The sequence below is a fragment of the Rhinoderma darwinii genome, chromosome 1 (assembly GCF_050947455.1).
Source record: "Rhinoderma darwinii isolate aRhiDar2 chromosome 1, aRhiDar2.hap1, whole genome shotgun sequence".
NCBI lineage: Eukaryota > Metazoa > Chordata > Amphibia > Anura > Rhinodermatidae > Rhinoderma > Rhinoderma darwinii.
The window spans coordinates 332,946,525-332,971,297 of NC_134687.1; the positions used below are offsets into that span (position 1 = coordinate 332,946,525).

Here is a 24,773-nt window from a genome sequence, read left to right on the forward strand (position 1 = left end):
TTTTGCCATACACCAATGTATCATGATGCAATGCCCAGAGGAAGGTTTGAGGCAATTCTTAAATTTTTACACTACAATGACAATACCCAGTGCCCACCCAGAGATGACCCAAACTCTGATCGCCTTTTTAAAATTCGACCAGTCATTGCCCATTTTACCAAAAAATTTAAAGAATTATACACCCCTTTGTAAAAATAAAGTATACATTTTTTTCTGTGCCAACCCACTGCATAAATTGCTGGCAAATGCTTGTGCTGCCAAAATTGTCACTATGATGAACACCTTTACAATTGTTCACACAAAAGTGGATTATCTGTAAAAACCCTCAAACAAAACTAAAAATTCTCACTATACCTCTAGATGAATACATTGTGGGGTGCATTTCTTCATTTTCATGTTTGTTTTACAAAAAATCCTGTCTTTAAGATGTCACATTTGTCAAAAAAATGAAATCTTTTTTTTTTACTCTCTTTGTATTAAATGTACCAATAAAATGTGGGGTCAAAATACTCACTACACCGCTAAATAACTATTCTAGTGTTCCAAATATTGGGGATTTCTACCATTCTGGCAGCTCAAAGCCTCTCCAAATGTACAGTGGGGCCTAAAACAATTTCAAGCAAAATATGGGTCCTGAAAGCCTCCGGGTGGTCTCTTCCTTTTGGGCCCTGCCGTTTGTCCAGGCAACGAATTAGGGCCACAATGGGGGTATTTTTGAAAACAGGAGAAACAGGGTGATAGATTTTGGGGTGTGTCTCTACATTCTCATGTTCGCGTTACAAAGAAAACGGTCTTCAAACTGATACTTTAATGAAAAAAGTGAATTATTTTTTTCACCTGCTATGCATTAAAATTAGCAAACAACTGTAGGGTCAAAATACTCACTACACCCCTAGATAAATACCTTAAGGGGTTTAGTTTTCTAAATGGGGTCGTTTATGTTGAGTTTCTATCGTTCTGGCAGTTCAAAGCCTCTCCAAATGTACAGTGGGGCCTAAAACATTTTCAAGCAAAATATGAGTCCTGAAAGCCTCCGTGTGCTCCCTTCCTTTTGGCCCCTGCCGTTTGTCCAGGCAATGCATTAGGACCACAATGGGGGTATTTTTGGAAACAGGAGAAACAGGGTGAAAGATTTTGGGGTGTGTTTCTTCATTCTCATGTTCGCTTTACAAAGAAATCGGTCTTCAAACTGATACTTTTATGAAAAAAGTGAATTCATTTTTATTTTCACTTGCTATGCATTAAATTTAGCAAAAAACAGTGGGGTCAAAATACTCACTACACCCCTAGATAAATACCTTAAGGGGTCTAGTTTTCTAAATGGGGTCGTTTATGGGGAGTTTCTATCGTTCTGGCAGCTCAAAGCCTCTCCAAATGTACAGTGGGGCCTAAAACATTTTCAAGCAAAATATGAGTCCTGAAAGCCTCCGCGTGCTCCCTTCCTTTTGGCCCCTGCCGTTTGTCCAGGCAATGCATTAGGACCACAATGGGGGTATTTTTGGAAACAGGGTGAAAGATTTTGGGGTGTGTTTCTTCATTCTCATGTTCGCTTTACAAAGAAATCGGTCTTCAAACTGATACTTTTATGAAAAAAGTGAATGATTTTTTTTTTTCACCTGCTATGCATTAAATTTAGCAAAAAACTGTGGGGTCAAAATACTCACTACACCCCTAGATAAATACCTTAAGGGTTCTAGTTTTCTAAATGGGGTCGTTTATATGGAGTTTCTATCGTTCTGGCAGCTCAAAGCCTCTCCAAATTTACAGTTCGGCCTAAAACATTTTCAAGCAAAATATGAGTCCTGAAAGCCTCCGGGTGCTCCCTTCCTTTTGAGCCCTTCAGTTTGTCCAGGCAACACATTAGGGCCACAATGGGGGTATTTTTGAAAACAGGAGAAACAGGGCGATCGATTTTGGGGTGTGTTTCTTCATTCTCATGTTTGCTTTATAAAGAAGTCGGTCTTTAAAATGACACATTTGTGAAAAAAATGTAATTATATTTTTTTATGCCTGCTTTACATGAATTCTTACAAAAAAACTGTGGGGTCAAAATACTTACAACACCCCTTAATAAATACCTTAAGGGGTGTAGTTTTCAAAATGGGGTAATTTGTGGGGGTTTCCATCATTCTGACACCTATGAGCCTCTGAAAACCTAGCTTGGTGCAGGAAAACAAAATGTACTTCAAAATGTATAAAATGATTATTAAATTTGTAAGTCTTCTAAATTGCACAATTTTTTTTTTTTTTTTTTTAAAGTGCTGCCAAAATAGAGTAAACATATGGAAATATATATTTAATAAGAAAAATTGTACAGTATGTATGTACAAATGTGACATATTGCAGTTAAAAATAGGGAAAAATTTTGATTTTTACAAAATTTCTTAAATTTTTCTATTTTATTATTAATTTACGCAAATCGTATCAGTCTACTTTTACCACTAAAATAAAGTACAACATGTGACGAAAAAACAATGTCAGAATTACTAGGATATTCAAAACTTTCACAGAGTTATTCTCTGATAAAGTCAGACATACCAGATTTGACAAATTTGGCTTGGTCATTAAGGTCCAAACAAGCTTGGTCACTAAGGGGTTAAGCCATGCATCCTTTGCTAAGCCCCACCTCAACAGTCGTTTACCAGCTAGAAATGGAAGAGATCAGAAGGAAATTCAACCCAGTGTTCTCTGCAAGACTGTTTATTTCAGGGCCATGCAGATGCAAACTGTGTGAGCAAATGTATCTCTTGTTTACTTTTATCATTCATTTCTAGAAGAGGCTGGACGGCAGCACGGAGGGCTTAACGGGAAGCCTCCATGACTGCCGTAGGAGGGAGGGTTCAGCCAATAGGAAGGACAGGTTAGGTGAGGGAGGAGGGAGAGATAGGAGGAGCCGGGGTGTGGTAACTGTTCCTCCCGCTGTTTTCAGCATTGAGCCGGAAGCAGCGGGAGGAGAAACAAGCAAAAAACTTAGCTCAGGTCAGACAGTGCTACTTACCTGTTATGGCGTCTCCGGCCTTGCTGCTCGATCAGCTGCGGGCAGCAGCTGCTTATCACGATCCGGGCTGGCTGGAGGAGACTGTGGCGTCGCTGGACCGGATCCCTCAGGCGGGCCCGTAGTCTGGGTTGGCAGCCCGCGCTGATGCGCTCCCCTCCCCCACCCCCCTCTCAGACGCTGGGGATATGGCGGTGGGGGGAGAGCTGTTAATGTCTGCCCCTTCTGTAATAAAGCAGAGGGCTTCGGCGGGAGCGGCGGTTGCCCAGCCTAGGTCACCCCGCCGCTCCCGTAGGACTCGCCCACCAGAACTTCTTAGTCCAGACGTGGCCCCGCGGGCCCGGCATCGCAGGGGGAGCCCTTCTAAGGACGCTGCAGGCCAGGCTGCTGGGACGGGCGCCTCCTCCCAGGGCCTGTGTCCTGGCAGGAATCCCCAGCCACGACGGGGCTCGGCAGTTAACAGGAAGTCGCAGGCCGGGCTCCCTGTCACACCCCCGCCTTCAGACGCTGTGTTCGGAGGGCAGTATACGGCCGCCCCGCATGGTGATGTTCCGGCCAGGGGGCAGGCTTCCTCGAGAGCATTGGTGAGGACGCCAAGATCAGCGACGACGATGAGGCAACAGGTCCGGTCGGAAGTCTGGGTCCCTGCGGTCGGGCGGCAGGTTGTCGGCCCATCTGTCAGCGTGCCGGGATCCCCGTGTCGAATATGTCGGTGCGAGTACCAGTCGGCGGCAAGAGAGGATTTGGAAGATGGAGAGCTGGATGAGTCGCAACGCGGTCAGGATTTTCCGGCTGGCGGGAATACAGCGCCTGGGCAGCCTGGTGAGTGTGTAACTCCTACGTTACCGTATTCAGCAATTTTCATGTCGGGTGTTGGGGGTGGGTCAGCGAGCGGGGTAGCGGCTGTCGGTAGTGGCGTTGCCGGGCGCGATGGCTTAACAGATTTAGTGGGTTGTTTGAGCGAGCTAGTCGGGCGCTTAGATAGGGCAGCGGCGCCTGTAGTGCCGGCGGGGTCTCCGGGGTTGGTATGGGAAGGTCCTCGTGATGTACAGTCGCGGTCCATGGTTGGGGAGGTCCCGGGGGTGGCAAAAGAAGCGGTAGCAGTGTCTGTCCAAACCGAGGCGCAGAAGGATGGGGATAGGATTCGGCTTGGGGCTCGGGGCGAGGTTTACGTCTGTTTTGAGGGCCCTTTAGGGGCTCACCTTAAGCTAGAGGTACGTGAAAGGATTTGGAAGGATGAATACGTGGAGATATTTTCAATTTGGATAAGGGCAAGCGGGATGAGAGTAAGAAAGAGGAGGAAGAACGTCGGCGGTATAGGCTTATCCCGCAGACGTTCGCCAACTAGTCGCAAGCTTTCGCTATCTTGGCAAGCGTGATCAGGGAAAAGGCGCCGGAAAATTGCTCAGCGTTGTTTTGTTATTTTGATGCCATCGGGGAGGCCTATCGGGCGTACGGGGGCCAGGCGTGGTTGCGGTACGCCGAGCAATTTCGCCAGCGGAAGGCGGTCAGGACGGCGATCCGGTGGGATCAAAAGGATATTGCGTTGTGGTTGCGGGTTACGGCGCCGGTTAAGCAGTGCTTTCCCGTGAGTGTTGGCCAAGGGGGCCAGTCTAGTCAATCCGGGCAAGGTTCCGGCTCAAAACTGGGGATCTGCTGGCAATTCAATGATGGCCAGTGTAAGTTCGGGGCCACCTGTAAATTTAAACATGTCTGTTCGGAGTGCAATGGCTCCTCGCACGGGGCCTCAAAATTTATGCGGAAAGGGAGGCGGTCAGGCCCTCAGTCCTCTTCAGTTGGTCAAGGGGCGGTCGCCAGTGAGGGTGGAAAGAATGGCCCCGTATCCAAGTGAATATCCGGATAGGGTTACGGAACTTACGGCCAAGTTAATTTATGAGGGGTTTTTGTTTGGTTTTGTTACCCCCCCCCCCCCTCATATGAGGTTCCGGTTACACGGTGCAACCTTAAGTCGGCTTATCTGCACTCGGCGGTCGTTTCAGAAAAGCTTTTGAAAGAAGTGTCTTTGGGTCGGATGTCCGGGCCTTTTGCTTAGCCGCCGATTGAGAATTTAGTGGTATCACCCTTGGGAGTTGTGCCAAAGCGGGAGCCTCACAAATTCCGTTTGATCCAGCATTTGTCGTTTCTCAGGGGAGCGTCGGTGAACGATGGGATAGATCACGACTTATGTTCGGTTGTTTACACGTCATTTGACAAAGCGGTGGCGTTAGTGCGGGAGGCGGGGCCCGGTGCTTTGTTGGCAAAGACTGACATTGAGGCGGCCTTTCGCTTTCTGTCGGTACATCCAGAAAGCCAACGGCTGTTGGGTTGCTTCTGGAGCGGGCGGTTTAATGTTGATAGGTGTCTTCCAATGGGGTGCTCCCTTTCTTGCGCATACTTCGAGGCGTTTAGTAGTTTCGTGGAATGGGTGACGAAGGGTGTAGCTGGGGTCGATTCCTTAATACATTATCTTGATGATTTTTTGTGCGTAGGCCCTAGCGGTTCCCCGGTTTGCGGTAATTTATTGTATTCCTTGCAGAAGGTTGCGACAGATTTTGGAATCCCTTTGGCGCCTTCAAAAACAGAGGGCCCGGTATCTACCATCTGTTTTTTGGGGATCCAAATTGATTCGGTGGCAATAGAGTGCAGGCTTCCTGAGGATAAATTATTGCCATTGCGGCAGGAGGTCAGGCGGGCTTGCCAATTGAAGAAGATCACGTTGCGCGATCTTCAGTCGCTGCTTGGAAAGTTGAACTTTGCCTGTCGAATTATGCCAATGGGTAGAATTTTTAGTAGGAGGTTGGCGTCAGCGACGGCGGGTATCCGGGTGCCCCATAATTTTGTGAGGATTGGTGGGGATCACAGGGCGGATCTGCAGGTCTGGGACGAGTTCCTCGGGCAGTATAATGGTAGATCGTTGTGGATGTCGCAGGTACAGGAGATGGGCGAGTTGGAGCTGTTTACTGACGCGGCACGGTCTGGTGGTTTTGGCGCGTATGCAGGAGGACAATGGTGTGCGGGGAACTGGCCGGACAGCTGGGTGACTGGTGGTCTTACGCGAAATCTGGCCCTGCTCGAGCTGTTCCCCATCGTGGTGGCGGTGACCATTTGGGGGGACAGGCTCAGGGATAAAAAGGTTTGTGTCCACTGCGATAACATGGGGGTGGTGTTAGCAATTAACAACTTATCAGCATCTTCTCCACCGGTGGTTTAGTTGTTGCGTCACCTAGTTTCCAATTGTATTGCTGATGCTCTTTCTCGCTCGCAGTGGGATCGTTTTCGTCAAATGGCACCGGGAGCGGAGCTGGTCGGTTTGGCTTGCCCGGAACATCTCTGGGGTCTGATTTCAGTCCCATGGAATGGTTGATTTAAAGGTCGTTGGCTAGCGCGACTTGGAGCGCTTATTCGGCGTGTTGGCAGCAGTGGGAGGAGTGGGTAAGAGTGTTGGGTAACGTCAGCACGGCGCAAGACAGGTTGGTGGCATTATTGTACTGGTTGGGGGATGCTTGGGAGGCGGGGTTTTCCCCGGCAAAAGTGAATCGTTTTGTTGCTGGTTTGGCGTTTGGATTCAAATTATGGGGTTTTCAGGATGTGTCCAAACATTTTTTAGTAAGGCAAGCTCTAAAAGGTTTGCGTCGGGGCAGGGCGGTAGCAGATCAGAGGCGACCCGTTTCTTTTTCCCTCCTTGGGTCGTTGGGTGCATCGCTGGGGGCTGTTTGTAATTCGCCTGATGAGGTAGTGTTGTTCCGTTTGGCTTTTTCCCTCGCGTTTTTCGGAGCACTCAGAATTGGGGAGTTTGTTTCTCCTAGTGCGGCTAGGGCTGGGGGATTGCGGCAGGCGGACGTGGGTCTATATGAGGATAGACTCGAGTTGTTTTTGCGGCGGTCCAAGACTGATCAAGCGGGTCGGGGTAAGCGGATAGTGTTGTTTGCCCTCCCAGGGTCGGCGATGTGTCCAGTTGCTTGTATGGTGGCTTTTAAGCCACTGGTTGGGGTGCCTGAGTCGCCATTGCTCCGTCATGAGAATGGCTCGTTTTTGTCCAGGTATCAATTTGGTGCGGTGTTTAAAAAATGCTTGGCTGCGGTTGGCGTGGGGCAGGGGTATTACTCGTCTCACTCGTTCAGGATCGGCGCTGCTACTGAAGCGGGGCGTTGGGGGTTGGACGACGAGGGTGTGCGGCGCATCGGCCGGTGGGAGTCCAACAGGTTTCGGACTTATGTGCGCCCTCATTTGTTGTGAGTCGGTAAGGTAGCTTTGATTGTTTGACATGTGCGGTTTTGTTCTTTCTTTTCAGATCATCACCCTTGCTTAGTGTGGATTTTAGGACATTCTTTTGTGCACTGGGGGGCATTGTGGGCGGACGTTCGCCCAGATGGCCGCCAGCTTCGCATTCCGCGGCACGATGCGGTTTTACACTGGCTGGGCTTCCGAGGTATGTTGTGGAGCCGGGTACTTGCTGAGTTTCAGACATACTCTCAGTTAAATAGGGTTCCGGAGATTCTGGTGTTACATGCGGGGGGAATGATCTGGGGGTGCGCCCGTTTCGCGAGTTAGTGCGGGATATTAAACACGATCTGTTGTGTTTATGGGCATCTTATCCTCACCTGTTGATTGTTTGGTCGGACATCGTTCCGAGGAAGTTTTGCCGTTTGGCGAGATCGGTCGAGAGGGTTAATAAAGCCCGTATTAAGGTAAACCGGGCGGTGTCGCGTTTTGTTGCTAGGAACGGGGGCATTTGTGTACGACACAAGGATCTGGAGTCAGGAGTCGGTAATTATTGGAGGAGTGATGGAGTACATTTGACCGAGGTTGGAATTGATATGTGGAGCCTGGCTTTAGCAGAAGGAATTGAGAGGGTGGTGGTGGTTTGGAGGGACTCACAGGCTTAAGGTGGTCAAGGCCTGTTTCGCTGTGGCGGGGGGAGTCCTTGAGGTTGGTCAGTACAAAATGGTGGGGGGGTCGCATCGGGGGTATGCGTCCCCCAAAAAATGGTAGATCATTTGAAGACTTCATAGGGTGTTATCCCTTTGAAGTGGTCTTCTGGTGGTTGGAGCCATCTGCAGGGGTGAGCGGTGCTTCCGAGCTGGTTTACGGCTGGAGGTAAATAGTTGGTGGTGGTTTGCAGATGGCTAATTTAAAGGAAATCGGAAAAATGGCTTCAAGGACTTCCCCTGCTCTGTTTAGTGTTAATTGACCCATGTTGGGTCATGTGAATTATAGTAGGAATTCTCTGGTCAAATTCCTAAAAGAGTTATCCGAATGTTTCGGATTGAATTGCATTTAATTAATGTTAAATAAATAAACGGCTGCTGTGGCCATTTCACATCCAACCTCGGTTGTCACGTGTCTTTATTGGGAAGGGGGCAAAAGAAGGGGAATAAAGGTAAAATGGTTAATCAGCACATGACTCTACTTAGGCTAGTCAAGGTTTAGCATTCCTTTAATAAATAATCTATTTTCTGAACAGGATAATTGTTATCTATGACATTACTTTACATTAGAATGTTTCTCACATCGATAGCTAGGGCTAGTTTTAACCCATTTCCGACATGCACAGTATATATACGGCACTGTCAGGAAGAGTTTGCCGTAAACTTCAGTACAGTTACGTTGCGGTATCACAGCCGGGTCCCAGCTGTATATTATAGCTGATACCCTGCTGTAATGGCCAGGACTGGATATCCAATCCTGCCAATTAACCCCTCAGATGCTGCGCTCTATCGCGATCACAGCATCTGAGGGGGTTTTAGCCGACTGGCACCCCAGCGACACCATCTCTGGGGTGCCGATGGTTGGTATGACAACCGAAGGCCTAACAATGGCCTTCCTGTCTGCCTTGTACGGAAGCCTATGAGATACCGCCTCTGGCAGGTCCTCATAGGCTTGCTGTCAGTGTATGACTGACAGCTCTAATACACTGCAGTAGAATAGCGATCAATGTTACAGTCCTTCAAGTCCCCTAGAGGGACAAAAAAATAAAAAGTTTATAAAAATGTTGTAAAATAAATTAGTTTCAAGTTAAAAAACCCAATTCTGCCTTTTTTCCCATAATAAATCTTTTAATAAATCGAAAAAATAAAATAAAAAAAATCTATACATAATTGGAATTGCCGCTTCCGTAATGACCCGAACTATAAAATTATTATGTCATTCATCCCGCATGGTGAATGCCTTAAAAAAAATATATGAAAAACAACGCCACGATCGCTGTTTTTAGGTCACATCTCCTCCCAAAAAAATGGAATACAAAGTGATCAAAAAGACACCTTTACCCCAAAATAGCACAATAAAAACGACAGCCCGTCACGCAAAGAAATAAAAAAGTTATGGGTCTTAGAATATGGTGACACAGAAAACAAATGATGTTTTTTAAAAAAAAAAAGAGATTTTATTGTGCAAAAGCTGCAATACATGAAAAAAATATATAAATTTGGTATCGCCGTAATCATATCGACCCGCAGAATAAAGTTAACATGTAAATTATGGTGTACGGTGAATGCCAAAAAACAATAGGGTAATTTCCTCTTTCAAAGAATGAAATAAAACCTAATCAAAAAGTCATATGTGTCCCAAAACGGTACCAATAATAATAGCTTTTCGCACACAGCTCCTTTAACCGAAAAATCAAAAAGTTATGACACTAGTAACGAGGGGATGAAAAAATATCCCAATACGCAAGGATGGCATTGCCACACCCAGGAGAATCCGCTTAACAATTTATGAGGTAAGATTCTCCAGTGGCACAACATATTGTGTGGTGAAATGGCATATCAGCAGAAAAATCTAAATTTTCACTTTGCATCATCCACTGAATATTAATTTCTGAAAAACACTTGTGTGGTCTAAATGCTCACTACACCCCTTGATAAATGCCTTTAGGGTGTCATTTCTTAAATGGGGTCACTTTTCTTTTAGTACATCAGGGGTTTTACAAATGTGACATGGCGTCCGCAAACCATTCCAGCAAAACCTACGCTCCAAAAGTCAAATATCACTGCTTTTCTTCTGAACCCTCCCAAATGTCCAAACAGCAGTTTATGACCACATATGGGGTATTACCATACTAGGGAGAAATTGCTTTACAAATGTTGGGGTGCTTTTCCTGCTTTAGTCCTTGTGGAAATTAAAAAATTTGTTAAACCTACATTTTATTGCAAAAAATGTAGATTTTAATTTTCACAGCCTAATTCCAATAATTTCTGCACAAAACCTGTGGGGTCAAAATGCTCGCTATACTCCTAGATAATTTCCTTGAGAGGTGTAGTTTCACAAATGGGGTCACTTGTGGGGGGTTTCCAGTGTTTTGGCCCCTAAGGGGCTTTGCAAATGCGACATGGCCTCCGCAAACCATTCCTTCTAAATTTAAGCTCCAAAAGTCAAATGGCGCTCCTTCCCTTCTAAGCCCTGCCGTGTGTCCAAACAGCCGTTTATGACCAAATATGGGGTATTGCTATACTCAGGAGAAATTATATTACAAATGTTGCAGTGCTTTTTCTCTTGTAGGGCACGTTCACACGTGGCGGAATTGCTGTGGAATTCCGCTGCGGACAGTCTGCACTGGAAATCCGCAGCAGACAGTCTGTCCATTGGTTTCCACACCTTTTTAGTTATCTTCGTGCAGCCGTTGCGGACAACTCCGCTGCGGACCATAGGCTGCAGTGCGGAATTTTGTGTCCGCAGCATACACTGGCTGTTGCGGACTTTATGCGTACTTGTGGCGTAATTTCTCCATTGACTTCAGTGGAGTTGCAAAATTACGCAATGAAATCCGCAGATGTTATGTGTGTTGCGTTGCGGATTGCTTTCGCGAACAGGATATTTAATCATTCTGGCTGGACCTATGTGTTTCGAGGTCTATAGCCAGACTGAGATGGAATGTTTTAAAAGAGAGCAGGATGTACTCTTCACCTGAATCCGCAACGACTAATCCGCAGCATTTTACTTCACATTTTAGGCACAGGCACAACGGAATCTGCAACGCAGATTATGTGCGGCATTGATGCGGACAGTGTCTGCAGAATTCCGCCACGTCTGAACATGCCCTTAGTCCTTGTGGAAATGAAAAAATTTGAAGTTTTATTGGAAAAAATTAAATTTATCATTTTCACAGCCCAAAAATTCCTTGTGGGGTGTAGTTTCCAAAATGGAGTATTTTTTGGGGGTATTTTCTTTGTTTTGGTACCACAAGACCTCTTCAAACCTGACAAGAAGGCCCCAAAATCCACTAGGATCTCCTTTGCTTCTGAGGCCTGTGTTTCTGTACAGTAGCACACTAGGGCCACATGTGGGATATTTAAAAAAAACTGCAAAATCTGGGTAATACATTTCTAGTTGTATTTCTTTGGTAGAACCTTCTGTGTTACAGACAAAAAATGGATTAAAAATGAATTTCTGAAAAAAAATAATGAAATTTGTAAATTTCACCTCTACTTTGCTTTATTTCCTGTGAGAGGCCTAAGGGCGGGTTCACACATGGCGGAATTTCACTTAAATTCCGCTGCGGACACTCCGCAGCGTTAATCCGCAGCGGAGCCGTTTCTCCATTGACTTTCACTTTAATTTAGCAGTGTTCGTTTACACGATGCGTACAATTCCGCTGCGGAGCATAGGCTGCGGAGCGGAATTTGGTGTCCGCAGCATGCTCTGTCTGTTGCGGAGCAGTGGCGGACTGGTTGCGGACTCATGGCGGAATTTCTCCATTGACTTCAATGGAGAGTCAAAATTCCGCAATGAAGTCCGCAGATCTTATGTGTGCTGCGGAGCGTATTGTTTTTACTACCATGACATTTCTTCATTCTGGCTGGACCTATGTATTTCTAGGTCTACAGCCAGACTGAGGAAGTCAATGGGGCTCCCGTAATGACGGGAGCGTTGCTAGGAGACGTCTGTAAATAGTCACTGTCCAGGGTGCTGAAAGAGTTACGCGATCGGCAGTAACTGTTTCTGCACCCGGGACAGTGACTACCGATCTCAATATACATGTATCTGTAAAAAAACATATAAGTTCATACTTACCGAGAACTCCCTGCGTCTGTCTCCAGTCCGGCCTCCCAGGATGACGTTTCATTCTAAGTGACGGCTGCAGCCAATCACAGGCCAAGCACAGGCTGCAGCGGTCACATGGACTGGAGCGTCATCCAGGGAGGTCGGGCTGGATGCCGAAAGAGGGACGCGTCACCAAGACAACGGGCGGTAAGTATGAGTTTCTTTGACTTTCACTAGGGAAAGTGCTGTCCCTTCTCTCTATCCTGCACTGAATAGGGAGAAGGGAAGCACTTTTCCTGCAGTCCGCAGCGGCCAGTCCGCATCAATTTTCTGCACATTTTGTGCAGATCCGCAGCCGTAATCCGCAACCCGGATTAGGTGCGGCATTGATGCGGACAGTTGCGGAGGAATTCCGCCATGTGTGGTCATGCCCTAAAGGGTTAAGAAACGTTTTAAATGCTGTTATGAATACTTTGAGTGGTGCCGTTTTTTAAAATGGGGTGATTTATGGGGGTTTGTAAAGTATAGACCCCTCAAAGCCACTTCAGAACTGAACTAGTCCATGAAAAAAATAGCCTTTTGAAATTTTCTTGAAAATGTGATAAATTTCTGCTAAAGTTATAAGCCTTGTAACATCCTAGAAAATTAAAATGATGTTCAAAAAACGATGCCAATCTAAAGTAGACATATGGAAATGTAAATTAGCAACTGTTTTGTGTGGTATTACTATCTACTTACAAGTAGATACATTTAAATTTTTTAAGAAAAAATGCACATTTTTGCAATTTTTTGCTACATTTTGGTGGTTTTTACAATTAAATACTGAATGTATTGACCAAATTTTACCACTAACATAAAGTCCAATGTGTCACGAGAAAACATTCTCAGAATCGCTTGGATAGGTAAAAGCATTCCAAAGTTATTACCACGTAAAATTACATGTCAGATTTGAAAAATGAGGCTCTGTCAGGAAGGTCAAAACTGTCCGCAGCGGGAAGGGTTTAAACAAGTGGGACATAAGACACATACAAAGTTTGAGGCCTAAGGGTACACGGCCTATTTTCGGTCATTTTTCGGGCTATAAATGGCCGAAAAATCAGAAGCAGGACGCCTCCAGACATCTGCCCATTGATTTCAATGGGAAAAGCGGCGTTCTGTTCCTTTGGGCCGTTTTCTTACACGTCCGTTTTGAAAAATGGCAGCGTAAAAAAACAGCCGCGAAAAGGAATTGCAGGTCACTTTTTGGGACGTTTTTCGAACCGTTTTTCATAGACTCTATGGAAAACACCTCCAAAAACGGCGGTCAAAAATGGCGCAAAAAACACAGCGAAAATCGCGAGTGGCTTTAAAAACTTCTGAAAATCAGGAGCTGTTTTCCCTTTGAAAACAGCTCTGTATTTTCAGACGTTTTTGGTTAAGCATGTGAACATACCCTTACATACCTTACCTTACATACATTATTTGATGACTTATCTATGTCTTGGCTTTTGTGCTTTGCAGTCAAATGTTACTTAAGAGTAAAAAAAACATTTTAAAGAATATTATATGTAGCAGAGCAGTGCATTTCTTTGTTTGTTTGTTTGTTTGTTTGTAGTGACCAATAACTCATATCTAGGAAATTTACATTAAAAAACCCCGTAAAAAGTTATTTTAAGGTAGAACAGTGCATAAAAATCTGTGCTCATATATGAAAAATGAGCACAAAATACACAGCAAAAAACGGCACAGTGCATTGTGAGTTAAAGCATACCTAACCAGGGGCGGACATACCGCATGTGCAGCCGGTGCAGCTGCACAAGGGCCCCGCGTGGGAAGGGGGCCCGTTCCTCTGCTGGCCGACTCAGTTCTCAGCTGCGCGATGCTGAGGACTGAGACAGAGGCCCGTGGACCACTGGCGTAGCTATAGGGGTCGCAGCGGTCGCAATTGCGACCGGGCCCCGAAGCCAGGGGGGCCCACGGCCCCCCGCACCACATCAATAAAAAGTTACTATAGTAACTCGGGCCGCGGGCCCCTGTTACTATAGTAACATACTTTACTTACCTTCCTGGTTCCGGATCGCAGCGGAGGTCCTGACGTCAGGCGCTGTGCGCAGCGCATGACGTCACAGCGCTATGCCGCCGCGCACAGCATCGAGACTACAGAACTCCCGCCGCGGCCGAAGAGGAAGGTAAGATAGCCCTGACTGGCGGGGTCCGACTCCTGGGACCCGCCAATCAGCTGTTTTGAAGGGGCCGCAGCACTCGTACGAGAGCTGCTCCCCTTCATTCCTGTCACTTCATTCCGGTCACACTGTGAATCGGTTTCGGCGATTCACAGTGTGGGCGAGTAGTGAAATGAAGGGGAAGCAGCTCTCGTACGAGTGCTGCGGCCCCTTCAAAACAGCTGATTTGCGGGTCCCGGGCGACACATCAGCTATTGATGGCCTATCCTGAGGATAGGCCATCAATGTTTAGGGACTGCACAACCCCTAAGCCTACGATGTAGCAGGCTTAGGGGGCCCATGAGACAGGATCACAGATTGTGTGATGCTGTCTGCTGGGCCCTGTATCTAAGCCAATCACATGGTAGGCTTAGATACATGGCCCATGCGTGATCCTGTCTGCTGGGCCCTGTATCTAAGCCTACCACACTGTAGGTTTAGATACAGGGCCCCAGCACACAGTAATCTTATACTGTATAAGATTACTGTCTGCTGGACCCTGTATCTAAGCCTACCTTGTGGTAGGCTTAGATACAGGGTCCCACAGACAGTATCACACATGGGCCCTGTATCTAAGCCTTAGGGTATGTGCACAGACACTAATTACGTCCGTAAGTGACGGATGTATTTCGGCCGCAAGTACCGGACCGAACACACTGCAGGGAGCCGGGCTCCTAGCATCATACTTATGTACGACGCTAGGAGTCCCTGCCTCGCTGCCGGACAACTGTCCTGTACTGTAATCATGTTTTCAGTACCGGACAGTTGTCCGGCAGCGAGGCAGGGACTCCTAGCGTCGTACATAAGTATGATGCTAGGAGCCCGGCTCCCTGCAGTGTGTTCGGTCCGGTACTTGCGGCCGAAATACGTCCGTCAATTCCGGACGTAATTAGTGTGTGTGCACATACCCTAACACATGTGTTACTAATCATTTTTTGTGTGTTTTCTTACAGGTTCGGTCGTTGGACTACGGCGGATTCCAGGACTACTTCGATGACAGCTTTTTTTTTTATTAATAAAATGGTTAATGAGGGTTGTGTTTTTTTTTTTTATTTCAATAAAATATTTTTTCTATGTCTTTGTGGTTTTTTTTAAACTATATTACTACCGCCTTAGTAATGGCCGCCGGCTGATTGACAGCATCCATTGCTAAGGCAGGGCTTAGTGTTAGCCGGTGCAGAGGCTAACACTAACCCCCTTTATTACCCCGGTACCCACCGCCACCAGGGGTGCTGGGAAGAGCCGGGTACGATCCAGTACCTGACCATCTGTAGTGATGGTCGGCCACTGGGGTGGCCGCAGGCTGGTATTATCAGGAGGGGAAAGGCCAGATACAGTGGCCCTTCCTACCCTGGTGATGCTAGGCTGCTGCTGCTTTATTGTATCTGGCTGGTTATGAAAATGGGGGGGACGCCACGTCATTTAAAAAATAATTGGAAAGAACGATGTCGGGTCCCCCCCAATTTTCATAACCAGCCAGATACAACACAGCAGCAGCAGGCAGCATTACAAGGGTGGGAAGGGCCACTGTTTTTGGCCTTCCCCAGCCTAATACTACCAGCCTGCGGCCACCCCGGTGCCTGCCCGTCACTACAGCTGGTCGGGTACTGGTTTGTACCCGGCTCTTCCCAGTACCCCTGGTGGCGGTGGGTACCGGGGTAATAATGGGGGTTAGTGTAGACTCTGCACCGGCTAACATTAAGCCTCGCCTTAGTAATGGAGGTTGTCAATCAGCCAGCGGCCATTACTAAGGCGGTGATAATAAAGTTTAAAAAGATACAAGCACATAGAAATTTTTTTTATTGAAATAAAAACACAACCCTCATTAACCATTTTATTGAGAATAAAAAAAACGCCGTCATTGAAGTCCTCGTATCCGAAGTCCAACAACCGAACCTGTAAAAAAAACACAAACACACAAAAATAATCAGTAACACATAAAGAAGCAAAATTATTATTCTTACCTTTCCTGGGTCCAGCGCTGGAGCCGCAATGTCAGCGAGCTGGGCCCTGTATCTAATCCTATCATGTGTGATACAGTCTGCTGAGCTGTGTATCTAATCCAATCATGTATGATACTGTGCTGGGCCCTATATCTAATCCGATCATATGTGATACTGTCTGCTGAGCCACTGTATCTAATCCTATCATGTGTGATACTGTCTGCTGAGCCACTGTATCTAATCCTATAATGTGTGGTACTGTCTGCTGAGCCACTGTATCTAATCCTATCATGTGTGATACTGTCTGCTGAGCCACTGTATCTAATCCTATCATGTGTGGTACTGTCTGCTGAGCCACTGTATCTAATCCTATCATGTGTGGTACTGTCTGCTGAGCCACTGTATCTAATCCTATCATGTGTGATACTGTCTGCTGGGCCACTGTATCTAATCCTATCATGTGTGATACTGTCTGCTGAGCTGTGTATCTAATCCTATCATGTGTGATACTGCCTTCTGAGCCACTGTATCTAATCCTATCATGTGTGATACTGTCTGCTCAGCCACTGTATCTAATCCTATCCATAGTTTATAGGGTCGTAGTGCTATAGATATGCTATGCTGTCTCCTATACACACACTTTTTTTTGGGGCGGACACATATGTATTGGGGCTATTTCCCGGACATTTTAAGCCCTGAGGGTATGTTCACACGGCAGCGTCTGTTACGGCTGAAATTACTGTGCTGTTTTCAGGAGAAAACAGCACCGTAATTTCAGCCGTAATGGCATGTGCAGGCGTCTTTTGCTGCGTCCACTACGGAAGTAATTGAAGCTGGTTTTCCATGGAGTCCATGGAAAACGGCTCCATTTACATCTGAAGAAGTGACAGGCAGTTTTTTACGCGCCGCCTTTCGACAGCGGCGCGTAAAAAAAAATGACCATCGGCACAGAACATCGTAAGACCCATTCAAATGAATGGGCAGATGTTTTCCGACGCTTTTGAGCCGCATTTTCGGATGTAATTCAATGCTAAAACGCCCAAATTACGTCCGTAAATAGTGTGTGTGTGAACCCAGCCTTAGTGACGCCCCGGCTGCTAGTGCTGCATTGTTGGGTCACTTAGGAGACCCAGCGATGCAGCTGAAAGCGGACCGTCGGCCATGAGAAGTTTGCGGGGTGGGGGGGGGGGGGGCCCTGGCACATTATCTGCACAGGGGCCTTTTGCAGTCTGTGTCCGCCACTGTACCTAACCTTTAACCCCTTACTGACCAGCCTATTTTAGGCCCTAATGACCAAGCTATTTTATTTTTTTTGTTTTTCTATAGTCGCATTCAAAGAGCTATAAAGTTTTTATTCTTCCGTCGACATAGCTGTATGAGGACTTGTTTTTTGCAGAACTAGTTGTACTTTTTAATGGCACCATTTTGGGGTAGATATCGTTTTTTGATTAACCTATATTAACTTTTTTTGGGGGGGAATAGAAAAAACACCTGAAATTCCGCCATTGCTCTATGCGTATTAAATTCACGCCGTTCACTGTGCGGTGTAAATAATACATTACCTTTATTCTATGGGTCGGTATGATTACGGCTATACCACATATGTATAGGTTTTTTAAAGTTTGACTACTTTTGAACAATAAAAACTTTTGAACTAAAATGATTTGGTTTTTGTATCGTCGCTTTCCAAGAGCTGTAACTTTTTTATTTTTCCATCAATGTAGTGATATGAGGGCTTGTTTTTTGCGGGACGAGACGTAGTTTTGATTGGTACTTGTTTGGGGTACATGGGACTTGTTAATTAACTTTTATTATGTCTTTTTTGGGGAGCAATGGAAAAATATTGCAATTTCGCCAATTTTTTTTTGTGTTTTTTTTAAGGTGTTCACTTTGCAGTTTAAATTACATATTAACTTTATTTTGGGTCATTACGGTCGCGGCGATACCATATATCTGTAGTTTTATTTATTTTTTACATTTTTACTAAATAAAACCACTTTTTATGAAAATAAACAATTTTTTACTGTAATTTTTATTCATAATTTTAATTTCACATTTATTACTTATTTTATTAGTCCCACTAGGGGACTTTACTATGCGATCTTTAGATCACTGCTATAATGCTTTGGTATACTTAGTATACCAAAGCATTATTGCCTGTCTGTGTAAATCTGACAGGCAATCTATTAGGACGTACCTCCGGTACGTCCTAATAGGCATATACCCATGGCAGACCTGGGGGCCTTTATCAGGCTCCCGGCTGCTATGGCACCCCATTGGAGGCCCGCGATTGCATTTGCGGGCCGCCGATGGGTGACAGAGGGAGCTCCCTCCCTCTGTAAACTATTTAAATGCCACGGTCACTATTGACTGCCGCATTTAACGGGTTAAATGGCCGCGATCTAAGTAAACTTCGATCGTGGCCGTTGGAGCTGGAGCCCGGCTGTTATCAGACAGTGGAGCCCCGGCTCCAGCCTGCACGGGACACCCGTGCAGGACTTAGACTGGGTCGCCATGAAAAGGCAATGGCCTTGCCTAAGGGCCCCTTAGTGACCGCCGTGAAAAGGCATATTGGTGGTCACTAAACGGTTAAAGGGGTCTTCCCATTTTGGACATTTATGGCATATCACACAGAACCCCCAGCATAAATTGACATTCTGCAAAAAATTTGCACCGCAGAACAATTTCCGCATTGCTTTTCTGCGTTTGTTTTTTTTTGCAGATTGGACATGAGATTTTCCAAATCTCATTTACTTTGCTGTTACTGTAAATGCTGCGGAATTTCCGCAAAAAAATTCTGTTGCGCAAATTCCGCAGCGTTCACACTACATGGGAACCCAGCCTAATTCCATTAGCTAGTGGGTGGAGCCTAACTGCTATCATGACTGCCATACATTGCACACATGAGGAAGGGAACATCCTGCTCTTCTATCAACATCTCTCTTCTATCAACATCTGTGTGGGTGGGTGTGTCTCTCTCTCTGCCTCTCTTTCACTCTGCCCCCTCCTCCTCTCCATCGATTTCAATGGGCAGCTGTAACCTGATCTTTCAGGTCTGATTATCCGTCTTGTCTTTAGGAAATAGATTTAGCAGTAAATTCAGAGTGAGGGAACAGTTAGAACGGAGGGGAAGGAAAGGAGCCTGATAAGTGGAAAAAGAGGCATTTTTCTATAATAAGATATAATGCAAAGTCTATTATATTCACTTGTACTATTGATTTATGCAAAGATTGTTGGCATGCTAGTGACCATTTAAGCCTTATGCACATTACAGTATTATGGCTCTGTACAACACCTGAGTTGTACGGAGCTGTAATAGAAGTCGATGGGGTTGAAGATGGTGTTAATGCAACAGCTGCTGTACATGCTGCATAATGCCCCTGTATGGTTGCCAATTTTTTTAGTCGGTAGAATAGATCAGATCTTCAGCGGGTTCCTATGTGGGAGGAGTGTTCCAAGGATTAAATTGACAACATTGCAACTCCTGATTGATGAAGGAGGCCTGGCGGTTCCTAATTCAAGGGCCTACTTTCTAGCTTCGTAGCTTCAGCATTTCAAGGGTTGGGGTTCTCTGGATCTGTGTGACGCCAATAGTTATCTCTTAGTGCATCTACTTGGTAGGGGTCCTATTTTGTCCCTTCTTGAAGCCCACAGGTTCCGACTTGTACCAATTGGAGGGATTTGAGCAGTGGTAGTGCATGGGAGTACGTTTTATAGTGCAACTGTTTCAGAACGCATATTTTAAGTAATTTTAACAATTCCAAATGGAATTTGAGTTGCCTAACATCTTTTTCTACCAGTATTTACAGTATGCCCTAGGTTTCTGGGATATATATCCAATTTACATCTCACAGCACATCAACAATTAATGAAAATGGTGTACCAGGCCCGCAAATTACTTGCTGCTCACTGGCTTGTTATTAATACTCTGACATGCATTGAATTGACCAACCATATGAATGGGATAATTCGACTAGAGAAACACAATTCTTTAAAACGAGGTGCCATAAAAAAAAAGCTTGAAGCTCAATGGAATGTATGGTTTTTAACTCCCGGGTTACCTTCCTCAGATATTCTTAGGGACTTCTCCTTGCTGTTTCAGGATTTGGGTTTAACCGCTAACTGGTTGAGATACATGTGGGGTCATATAATAAGTCAAGTCATAGTCCGATTGAATGGTTAACGTGCAATGCTCTCTTAGAAGCCCTTTTATATGTTGGTGTGTGCGGTGCTACTCGTCAATGGAGGGAGGGAATGGGGTGTGTTGGGTATTTTATCTGTGTTGTATGTTTTGCATTACTGAAAAATGTTAATAAAAACTATTTGATCAAAAAATAAGTCTATGGGGTACTACTTTACCTCTGTATGACTCCAATTTCATACAGGGGCTTTTCCTATCTCTGTAATACAGTGCCTAATAATAAATAATGCTGAAGCCAGCGTTGCATGCCCTATGTCCTTTAAAGCTCCAAGCAAATGCACTGTCCAGCCCTTTAAATTGCCATACAATTGTAAAAAGATGTACAGCAATTCAAATAATGAAGTTACCTCAATAACCCATTCCATCAGTTTCTCCAAACCCTCATTATATCTGTTCAGCCAACGGTCCACTGTAAAGCCTTCCATTCGCAATTGTTGAAAGACTAAAGGAAGATGGACATAGTCTCCTGCAGTGAATCAATGCAATGTTAGTACATGTATCTATTAATATACATATCTAAGCATGAAATCATTCTGGAATATACTTCTTAAACAAATTTTGCTATACTAATAAATAGACATTATATGGAGCTATAGGAAAAATGTTACGTTTTTCCTTTTATTTGATATTATCCTAAACTGTTGAAAAGGGGGTTTCCACTCTAAGACAAGTCAAGCGGTCACATTATCGAAAATCTATGAAATGTTACACCCATTTGTCCTTTAAACAAAAAGGTCCTAGCACTCATTACATTGTAGAGATGGCGTGCAGTAAGCTCTCCACTAAAATAAAGAATTTACGAATTCTTCCTGATCTAGGGTTACAGACCTCCCATTGATATTATTTAAGAAATGGCCACGCTAGTAACATGTAATCCTGTTCTTTTCCATTTTTCATAGTTCTCTGGAAATGACAGACCAAATTAAGTTTGTAAAATTTGTTACTAAATATATTTTTTACTTTCTGACATTCTTTCTAGAATGTCTTTCTAGCAGTAAAACTATATATTTGCATTTAAAAGCTATGGACACCTTTGACATGAAAAAACATTTATTTCCTTATGATGGGCTATCAATACCTGATCGGTGGGGGTCCGATTCCAAGCTCCCTCGCCAATCAGCTCTTTTGAAGGGGCCACGATGCTCGTACAAGTGCTGCTTACTCTTCATTCCTTATCTGCTCATACTGTGAATCGCCGGCACACTTGTAGCGGTGGTTTACAGTATTTCAGCCTTCTCCCATTCAAGTGAATGGGAGAAGGCTGTAAAACTGTGAACTGCGATTGACCGCGGCATTTAAGGTGTTAAACGGGCGTAATCAAAGTGATCGTTGATTCGACCAGTTGCCAGTGAGGTGTCGGCTGTGTAACACAGCCGTCACCCGCTGTGTATGGAGCGCGCTCAGCCTGTGAGCGCGCTCCATTCATCCCCTTAACCCTTATCACGTACAGTTACGTGATAATGCATTAAGGGGTTCAGGATCTTTTTTTCCCTTGTGCTGACAGACACTAATGCTGAGGAGTGTGTGGGGCTTCCTTCCACTGCAGGCTATGGGTGCTCTCCTTTCTCTCTACACTTATACACTGCCAGAGTGATCTCTCCCCCCTGCGATGAACTAACATGTCTGCTCTTCTCTCTATCTTCACTCTGATTCAGTACAGTCTGTGGGATCTGCCCTCCCTGACCACTTGGAAGCTTCCTCCCTCTCCACACTCTGATCTGCCATGTACAACCGTCCTCCCCCTCCTGCTGCTATCTCTAACACTGATAGAAGCAAGGGTAGAGCAGAGACAGTAGGTGGCGTCAGCCCAGACAGTGGCAGTATTCTGTCAGATTTATGTACAGGAGCTGCACAGACTCTACAGCATCAAAATAGTAAGACATTTTAAATAAAAAAAACTATTAGAAAGTTCCCTAGTTTTCATTTAGGAAGCAAATAAGCAATAAAAAAAAAATTCAGTGCAAAGGTGTCCAAAGCATTTAAATGAATGGGTGTAGTAGTTACGTTTTGGGAAAAAATAATCTTATACTCCTAACTGCCTGGTTCTTTTCTTTTTTAAAAAGAGGCACACAATACTTTCCTACAAGAATCCTAAAAATACACAATACAGCACTACTATCAAATGGTACAGTAAGGACAGTATTTCCCTTTAATTACAAGGCAAATTCTGTATTCGATTGCAGTAAAAAAAAAAAGCCACATTTGAATGTGGCGGATTTATCATGGATATTTAATGTGGATTATGCACCAAAAATCAGTAACAAATTACAGTATAATACATGGGATTTAAAAGCATGCTGCATTGCTTCTAGGGGAAAATATATCCAAACATACGCCACTGAAAGGAGTTTATACGGCATCACACAGTAGCTGTACGGCTCTGTACTAGGGAGCCATACGGCCTACATGTCCTGCAAAGCCATGTGCATGTGCTCTAAGTGTGTATTTACAAATTTGTGAAGTAATAGAGCCATTGGACAACCTTTTGTGTGTGACTCTTACAAATAACATAATTACCTTTTCGTGGTGTTGTATCATTGTACAGGGCAATAGCCCCACACACTGCGATTCTTCCATATTTTCTCATCTGAAGTAAGGCCACATCTGCAAAATGTCCTCCTACCTAAATTACATATAGACACAGGCACACAAGTTCTTCAAAAACATGAAATACTGTAGTTCAAAAAGGCTCATCTGTGAATATTACTAAGCATCCACTATAGATCCTAACGTTGAAAAGTTGCTTCAGGGCATGTTTGATAGCCCTAATTCAATAAGTATGTAGTACAATAGGGTAGTGTCAATTATTATACACATAGTTGTGAAACTGTGTACTGATATCTGCATACATACTGTTTATAGATAAATAGCCAAGTTCAGTATATTTCATTATAGTGCAATAATACATTCGACGCGACAGAGTATAGGGCTAGTTTTTGACATTGTTGACGAGCAAAGCTATCTTACAGGAGATCTGTCCCAGATTTTACAACATAAACTGTATTGTTAAATAGATCTCTTAGACCTGATGAGGCTGATGTGCTTACTTTGAAAATCTATGTCAGAATGGCTGTATAATTATTTTTGAAAGTTTTCCCCCCTGAAATTAAAATTAGTACTTTATGCATCCAGCTAGACACTGCAAGAGCTGATGAGTCTGGTATATTTATGGGCTAAACTCAACCCCCCCCCCCCCACCTAGAGCTGACAAGCTTCTGCCAGTGTCCCTCCTCCACAGTTGCTGTTAAAATCTCGCACATGCTCAGTACAAACTGCAGTTTCCCTGGCTCTCACACATGCTCAGTACAACCTGCAGTCTCCCTATCTCTCACATATGCGCAGTACAAGCTGCAGTCTCCCTGGCTCTCACATATGCTCAGTACAAGCTGCAGTCTCCCTGGCTCTGCAGTAAAAGAACGCAGCAGATGTAGATAGAAGCTGTAATTCCACACTGAAACTGCTGCTGGAAGACGAGCTCTCTCACCTCAGAGCCAGGGAGACTGCAGCTTGTACTGAGCATGTACAATAGTCAGGGAGACTGCAGCTTGAACGGAGAATGTGCAAGATTTAAGCAGCAGCAGCAGCAGGGGAGGCGGAACACTGACAGGAGCTTGTCAGCTCTAGGTGGACGGAGATTGAGTTTAACTCATAAATACACTTGGACTTATGAGCTCGCTCAGTCTCTAGCTAGACTCATAAAATGCTAATTTTCAGGGGTCAAAACTTTCAAAAAAGGGTTGTACAGTCATTCTGACATGAATTTTCAAAGCAAGTACACCAGCCTCATCAGGTTCAATAGATATTTTTAATAATTTATGCAGTTTGTATTGTGAAATCTACTGACCGATCTTCTTTCAAGTGGACCTGTCACATCATCTCCACTGTGAAACAAAATAAATATCTCTTCCTCAGGTTCTCAATGGATCAAGCTGCCATTTTTTTTGTCCATAGCCTGATGTTGTCCTGCTATTCCCTCCCGCCACAATTTGAACACTAAATGAAAATGCATCCAGTATCGAAAAGTTATGCTCCTTAGCTGCTCTGACACTGTCCATTTAGTTCTAACAGTTTCTGACAGGCTTCCCTAGCGAGATTCTGTAAAAATCTGATTGGACAGTCTCAGTGGCTTAGGCACACAACGTGAGACTCTGGGGCACTTAAGAAAAGAGGAGAGGATGTGTTAGATCCTTTTAGAAGGCATTTTCCGAGATATGAAAAGTTTTATATGGGCCTAAAATAATGCATTTTCTAAAATGTCCTAATTCTCCTCTGCTAATATCCTCAGTTCCACATCGCTTGTTCTTTGCAATACTGCATAATGACGTATCTCCCATGATGACAAGTCACTTGTTCGCAGTGGACAATCGTTGCGCACTTTAGTGATTTTTTTGTCTTCTGGTATATCACATTCAAAAAATGAGTGCCAAGGAACAGAGGAGTCTGGGAAATAG

The 24,773-nt window shown here is 44.8% G+C and overlaps 1 protein-coding gene across 1 annotated transcript in view; it reads right to left on the reverse strand.

The window, feature by feature from the left end:
* LOC142742148 (prostaglandin reductase 1-like) overlaps positions 1–24,773 on the reverse strand; it is a 49,100-nt gene that overhangs the window by 2,280 nt on the left and 22,047 nt on the right. The window contains exons 8-9 of the mRNA XM_075851629.1: positions 22,840–22,945; positions 20,670–20,788 (exon numbers count right to left, since the gene is read on the reverse strand). Coding sequence (XP_075707744.1) covers positions 20,670–20,788; positions 22,840–22,945 — 225 coding nt within the window. The remainder of the gene's footprint in view (positions 1–20,669; positions 20,789–22,839; positions 22,946–24,773) is intronic.